Below are 8,000 nucleotides of genomic sequence, written 5' to 3'. Positions count from 1 at the left end.
CGTGGTGGGCAGAGCACAGATAGCCCATTGTGTAGCTTTGTGCTTAACTTCAATCAATCAAACAATATTTATTGTGTTTTCCTATACAAATTCTGTATCCCCATAAGGAGCTTTATTACGCGGTTAAAAAAGGTGCGTCTGAATTCATCGTTTGCTCTGTCAGAGCTTCTGAGATTTTTTTGTTATTAACAAGTAGAACTTCAGCAGGTAATTCCATAATTGTAATGTTAATGTCCAAGAATTTGTGGTATATTTTCGTAGTTTTGTGGTCTTTGTTTTGTTTAGAGCTCCATTGAAACTTTAATCTATCATTTTAAAATTAAGGACGGCTATGAGCAGATAGCTCATTTGTTTTGTGTCTTTGCAGAAAATTCTGAAACAAAAACGAACCATTTAAATTTGACTAATAACTTTTATTATTAAAGTTTATACGTTTTTAAAAACGAGTTTAAAATTTCTTATGTTTCTTTCATGTCAACCAGTTGATTGTTGACAATGCCTCTTGAAATTCCAAATGGTAAATTAAAATGGATGTAAAAATATATCATAACAGTTTAGTAACACAACATTTGAAAAAATAATAGATGCATAAGCCTTAATTAAAGTACTCGCGTTAATGAAGAATTTAGATGCGCTTAAATGACGGCGCATCATTTCAATTTAACCTATATAAAGAAGAAATAGTTATAAAAGAAATTTTGGTTTTTTTTAGAACAAGGATAAACTTTTTGCTTCTTTCTTTTACAGGTTAAGATTAATGTTTTAAATAGATTTAATATTTCTTCTAAGATAGTTCTAAAATTTGCTAAGTGGATATGACTTAATACCGAAGAAGTTAACACAAAGTTATGTAAATGTTGTTTTCAGCATTTATTAATTTTTTTAACAATCTGACAAAAGAACTCCTAGACCTAAGATTTTACAAAATATTTTAAAACTCAACAAACTACTTAGTGGGACAACGGTAAGTCTATGAATTTATAATGCTAAAATCCAGAGTTAGATTCCTCACGGTAGACATAGCAGATAGCCTACTGTGGTTTCACTCTAAAACACACAATCAAGCAAGAAAAAGCAAACTTAGTTTATTAAACAGATACAAACATCTTTGTAAAATTTATAGCTACGTTAATGCTTAAGAATGGCATAACGATTTGCAAAATATTAAATACAAGTAAAAGTACCCGTCCCCAGTGACCGGAAAAGCTTAATTTAATCTATCAAATTAAATCATATTTACATAATTATTTCATGTACTTTAAAAAGATTAATTGTTTTGTACTCTTGCTGTCACTAAGAGCCAAAGCTCTGAGCTACTTATACCGCCCACCGCGTAAAGTAATTGTAGAACATTTCAGTCATGCTAAGAGCCGCTCAATAATAACATACGGTAAATATACATTTTTATTCTTTGAGTTACGTCACAGTTTGAAATGTGAATGATAGTGTGATTAATTCCTAACAATTTAGTTTAGAATTTCCTGCTTGCGGAATAAAACTTGGTATCAACATTATTCATACCTGTTCTCGACGTCATTTCAAAAGTGAATGTTAAGCTTTGTCTGCGTGCTCAGCTTTTTAAACGCAGCGCGGAAAACGGCCGCCGTAAACGGGAGACAGACGAACGCTCGGACAGACACCGCGGTTTGCAATATATATAAGATTACCACAATATTTAGTCTATATTTCCCAATTGATAAAATATTAAACATTTGTTTTTTAATCTAAATATACAGACTTATAATATACTAAACATTTGTGTCTTTAATCTAAATATAACACTAGAATTGTTTATCAAACTTCACGAGTAATCCAAAGAAATATCGTTCAGTGTCGTTTAATTTTATAATACCTTATCAGGAATAAGGACTTCTGAGACTTAATATTTTAATTCGCGTATTAATTTGTTTAATGGTTCGATTACCTTCCTTTGTTATTAATTATATTTTATGCATTGTTTTGGTAGCTGTTCTTCTTACATCGGATTGTCACGAGTTGGTAAGTCAGAAATTGTTTTTATTTTATGATAAAGTAATCCATACTAGAGGAATCTTATAAAATGTTTTGTAAGTTATTGATTATAGTAATTACTGTGCTTTGTTAAAGATATTAACATGATAGATGTCCTTCTCATAAGCATTTTATCAAAAATATAAATTGTTCTCTTTTATGATTTATATTGAAAAAGTAAACTTAGATGTGTAGATTTCCAAACAGATTCGTTAAGACAATTATAAAACATTCACTATTTTCGAAGGTTTGATTTAGTAAAATCATGTATATTGATAGCTATGTTTCACAACAGTTCCGGTCATGTGACTTCTTTGTTCAATACTGTATCTATATATCCGTGTCAGTGTAAACTACTTGTACCTGATGATGACAAAATCTTATCGAAACGTTGAACATTTGCTGTTATGTTAAACTTATATTAAAGTTTTTCTTCATTACCCATTCAAGCCGTCTCCAACCATTACTGTTTATTTCTACTTATTATCTCGTCACATATTATTCATGAATTAAATACTGTATTTGTATTAAGCCATCGTTAATAATGAAATTACAAATATAATTAACATTTGTGCTAAAAGAGTCTCTAACACAGCTAATAGAGAGTTAGGCACCATTACTGATTTCTTTTCATGATTTTTCACTATATTTCTATTTAAAAAATTTTAAATCCACGTGTAAAAAAATGTCTTGTTTAACAAATATCCTTTAGAGAAAAACCGACACTTGAATTTTAGTCCTGTACAAAACACAAAATTTCCGTTTTTACAACATTTACATTTGGCAGATGGCGACATAGATGTTGGGTGTGTTTGTGGCTGGGAAGGGGTGGAGTAAGCAGCTCCAGTTACACTTACAAATTATATTTAATAGATTTTGTGAAATGCATTACAGATATTTAGTAAACCAACAATCTTAAAACAATATTACAGCAGATGTTCTTAAACTACGGTTCGTGACCTAAGGGGTTTACACGGGAGGTTCCAAACTGGCATCATAAAGGAGTTTTTTTTTTAGTAAATATTCATTTATTTAAAGAACGGTGTTTCTTCTTCTTCTCAACCTCTTTAGTGTCTGGTTGTACTACATGGACAGATTTGTACTACAGATTTTTGAGCAAAACTGCGCAACGGTTATCTGCGCATGACAGCCCTAATTTTGAATTGATAGACTAGACGAAAAGAAGCTAGTCAACAACACCCACAGCCAACTATTGGGTTCTTCTTGTTCGACCGAACAGTCGAATTTGACTGTCACCCACGGCCCCAACAAACGGAGCGCATTTTTTCGGTAAAGGGGCGCAAACATCAGAGACTCATAATTTGGACACACAAACCATTAAGTCCTTCTACATGTGTCGTGGTTGAGTGTTTTAAAATTATAGATTAATTTGAAAATGCACATATGCTGTATGTATAGAAATATATTATTTTAATAGTGTATTTTAAGGAATGTGTAATTATTCGCAGTTATCTGACAAACTTGTAGGTCTTGATTGTTCACCCTCGCATGGGTCTCGGAATAAAAAAGAAAAAGTTTGAGAAACTTTTTGTATGAGAGCAATGATTTATAACGCTTTCATTCGAAGTAAGATTTATTTGACGCCATTAAAGACTTTAACTAAACCCTGTACGATGAGTTTGAATTTCACGCAAAGCTACACGAAGACTATCTGCGCTAGCCGTCTCTAATTTAGCACTGAAAGGCTAGAGGGAAGGTAGCTAGTCATCACCTCCTACCGCCAACTCTTGGTCTACTCTTTTATCAACGAATAGTGAGGTTGACCGTCACATTATAATGCCCCCACGGCTGAAAGGGCGAGCATGTTTGGTGGGACGGGGATTCAAACCCACGACCTTCAAATTGCGAGTCAAGCGTCCTAACCACTTGGCCATGCTGTATGATTAGAGAGGCTTATAATTCATATCACAATACAAACCGATCTCTATTTAATATATTTTTAACTAAGTATAATTTCTAACAAACATCATTAATCGAAACTCTAAATCAAGTCACCCATATTAACATTATAATTGGGGGTGGGGAAGACAGCCGAAGAACAGAAACGGACTATAAATAAAGTCAAGTAACCTTATTAATAAAATTTAGTTAACATGACATGATCTATTGCCTAATACAACTAAAAATGTATTCAATCTAAGTTACTTTACTATAACTGATACGATACATAATTGTTTGCGTTGTCTAACTATTTCACTCCTGAAAGCCGGTGAAGTATTGAAAACTCGCCAGGCTTACAAATTGTTATAGAAACAAATTAACCACAGATGTTTTTTGAAGAGAAATTTGTGGAAAAAGAAAAACATCCACACTTAACTTGTTTTTACTCTAACGATGACTTAAAAAGTAGTTACAAATTATCTATAAATGTATTCACACGCAATATTCTAGTATGTTCTAGCAGTAAGAACTGATTTAAGAACGAACTATAGCTTGAATTGTATTGTTTGTAATTAAGCACAAAGCAACGCAATGGGCTATCTGTGCTCTGCTCACCACGAGTATCGAAACCAGGATTCTAGCGTTGTAAATCCGCAGACATACAGCTGTGCCACTGGGGGGCCTATAGCATGGAAAAAAAAGTTAAGCTGGTAATGTGGTCACTGAATAATAAAAATGGTTGTTTAAACAACAGTTTATGGTCATATTTCAGTCAAACTGTAAACTCATATGTTGAGAAAAATATTTGTTGGTGAGACAAGCTGATTGTATGTGTAGGTTTACAATCATCTAAAGAAAATATGTTGGTTGGGTCAACAGCAGTAAAAGCTAAGTAAAGAGTCACATAGAAGTTAAGTCTTAAGAATGTACAGGTGAAACGAAAAACGTTTCGTTAAAAAGAATAGTTCACTATTATAATTTTTGTATTTAGAGCAAGAGACAGGTTTCTCGAAGAGGTTCACAAAATCGGAATCAAAGGAGAATTCCTAATAGAAATCAACTAGCTACATCGACTAGAGACCCGGATTATTATTACTACTATTATGACGATTACTACGACGCAGATTACCACGACCATATTATCACCACCACCACCACCACGACTACTACCACAACGACAACACCACCACCTAGGCGACGGTTTCGAGGTCGCTTTCGTCGCCCTCGACGACGGTTCAGAGTAGGAGTTCGTGGAAACGAAAGGCTAAACAGAAGGCCGTTCAACAGAAGAAGGGGCAGGAGGCCCCTTTTAACTAGGCCCCCCGCAAACACCACAACTACTTCTACCACAACAACAACCCCTATCCCCACCACCACTCGCAGATACTACCCACCCAGGTATGACGGTCGATATATTGACTACCTATCCGATCCCAACCTTCCCAGAGAACTGAGCGGTGTCGACTTGAACGGGTATCCTTTCTTCCCCATCCTACCAGAAGACATCATTTTTGAGTGCAATGACCGTCATGACGGCTATTATGCTAGCGTTCCGCACAGATGCCAGGTAACGATAACTTAATTTGTTGTTTTTTATATGCTTTATTTTTTCTTTCTTTCGTAATATATCATTCACGTTCAGCTGTATATTGTTTGATAGTATATTGTTCATTTACATCTGTATATTGTTTGATAGTATATTGTTCATGTGCACCTGTATATTGTTTGATAGTATATTGTTCGTGTGCATCTGTATATTGTTTGATAGTATATTGTTCATGTGCACCTGTATATTGTTTGATAGTATATTGTTCGTGTGCATCTGTATATTGTTCATGTGCATCTGTATATTGTTTTATAGTATATTGTTCATACTCATCTGTATATTGTTTGATAGTGTATTGTTCATGTGCATCTGTATATTGTTTGATAGTATATTGTTCATACTCATCTGTATACCGTTAGATACAATTTCGTGCATACCATCATAGTAGCCACAACATTCCTATGGGTCCTGGGAGTAAGGTGAAGAAAGACATGGTTTACCTTACTTCTAGGTGAGTAGTGTATGTAATAAAAAGCAGTATCCCCCCCCCCCTATGAACCTGTGATATTCTATTTATACCACTGGGTGGACAATATATCATTCATTTTTCTTCGTCACTTCAAAAAATATTGTTAAGCATAACAAATTTAATAACCTTCAAATTGGTTTCGTTTTTATTGGGCCTTAACAGTTTCATCTCATTCACTGTATAATTTCTATAAATCAATAATCATTTGGCATTTGTTCACACAAACACTGATATTCTGTTACTTTTCTAAATTATCAAGTAATTAATCTGTGCTTCCGTACGATTTCTAGAATAATTGTCTAGGAATTTAAACGCTCGAAAAGGCAAGATGGCAGCTAAATATTACAGCTCGATTTTATTCTCAGGATCTGTAACATCCCAAAACCCTGTAAATTTAATGGTACTAGGAAATACCGTATAACAAAACTTCATAGAAAACTTTTTCATTTAATCTATCCCGTGCTTACTTGAAAGCTGAATTTTTGTTGGCAGAACTGTTTGATCTCTCATACTTCGTTCGCCATTATTCATGCTCCGCTTTAGCTTCGAGTAGGCCTAGCGTATATGGATATGAGTTATAAAATGTTCTTACACCAAACTTTAACTATAGAATATGATAGTATTTTCAGCTGTATGGTAATAGGATTATTGTAAATGCCTAAAATACAATGAAATACGTGTAAACATAAAAAACGACAAAGCAGCTCAAATAAGTCCAGGTACTAGTACCGCCTTAAAAGATAACTTCCGGTACTCAGTACCGGTGAGTACTGGCAAAATTTCACTCCTGGCTAGGGGTTAGTCAAATAATATTAGTTCTCGTAGCGCAGATTTCCGCAGTTCTACAAGAACACACTCGATGATATTATTATGATATAAACTCGGAGACAGACAACCATTCAGTGCTGAACTACTTGATCATGTGATCTATTGTCTCCGCGTGTTTACGTGTTATGATGACGTTCAATTCTAAGAGCCTTTGCACGGTTTCGTAAAATAAGTGCACGGTTAGAGTAGCACATTTAACATATGAATGATTTCTAAAACATTTAAGTAAAATACTATATTAGTGTTAAACAAGATTTGAATAGAGACGAAAGAATAATCACAGTAATCTCTCTCGTCGACATCGAGATTTAAGTATTTGTAGACCTGGGAGGGTCTGGTTCACTTGGACCTCTTCCTGCATTTCTGAGTTTACAGCTGAATATTCTTTTAATTATAAGATGAGGATCAGAGGTTGTGCTATTCCATTTACTCTGACCCCTTTCAAGGCCATGTCCATGTATGGTAATCAAGAAGAAAATATTCTCTTTGTTCGTTATTGCGTAAAAGTCACAAACATCTCGAACAGTTCCAGCTGCGTTTCACATATTTGTCATTAATTTAATTACTACCAGAGCGGTATACACGAAATACCCTTTTCAATGCTCTCTGAGTTAAATAAACTAAGGATGGATATAGTATTAGCTAAAGGTGGCCTTAATTTATATTTTATTTCAAATAAAGGGTTAATTTCATCATGTATGCAAAAATGGTCTAATTCACAAAATAGGTCATTTTATGCCAATTGTTTGAAAACTAATTTAGAGAACTATGTATGAGCCTATCAGGCAGTGTATGTATTGTTACGTCACTGGTCGTTAGTTAATTTTCCGTAAAAATTCTTTCCGAAGAAACTTTACCGATACAAGTCCTTTCTTAAATAAAACTGGTTTATTCTTTCTGAATACAACTTTGCAATACACTTAATTTCCACAGTCACGCTATAACAGACGCTATAATTCACAACGAACGACTCACGTGCTCGACTCAATCGTCAGTCTCTGTCAATTACATTACATTGCATTGCATTGTTGCCGTCACTTCTTGGCGGTCTTATATATACAAGAATACCGCATATCTAGTAATCTCTCGAGACTTCAGGAAGGGACGTGAACGTTCGAGAATATGACGCGTTACTAGCGCCACGTGACCCCCGCTGTCGTAACACTGCCCCTTCCTTAGTATTGT

The 8,000-nt window shown here is 34.3% G+C and overlaps 1 protein-coding gene across 1 annotated transcript in view; it reads left to right on the top strand.

The window, feature by feature from the left end:
• LOC106467412 overlaps nt 1-8,000 on the top strand; it is a 39,964-nt gene that overhangs the window by 26,473 nt on the left and 5,491 nt on the right. The window contains exons 2-3 of the mRNA XM_013927761.2: nt 1,967-1,998; nt 4,904-5,479. Of these exons, the coding sequence (XP_013783215.1) occupies nt 1,967-1,998; nt 4,904-5,479 (608 nt within the window). The remainder of the gene's footprint in view (nt 1-1,966; nt 1,999-4,903; nt 5,480-8,000) is intronic.

The sequence above is a fragment of the Limulus polyphemus genome, unplaced genomic scaffold, assembly GCF_000517525.1.
Source record: "Limulus polyphemus unplaced genomic scaffold, Limulus_polyphemus-2.1.2 Scaffold2604, whole genome shotgun sequence".
NCBI classification, from domain to species: domain Eukaryota; kingdom Metazoa; phylum Arthropoda; class Merostomata; order Xiphosura; family Limulidae; genus Limulus; species Limulus polyphemus.
The sequence above is the reverse complement of the archived record's forward strand: the minus strand, read 5'-3'. Positions and strand labels throughout refer to the sequence as shown.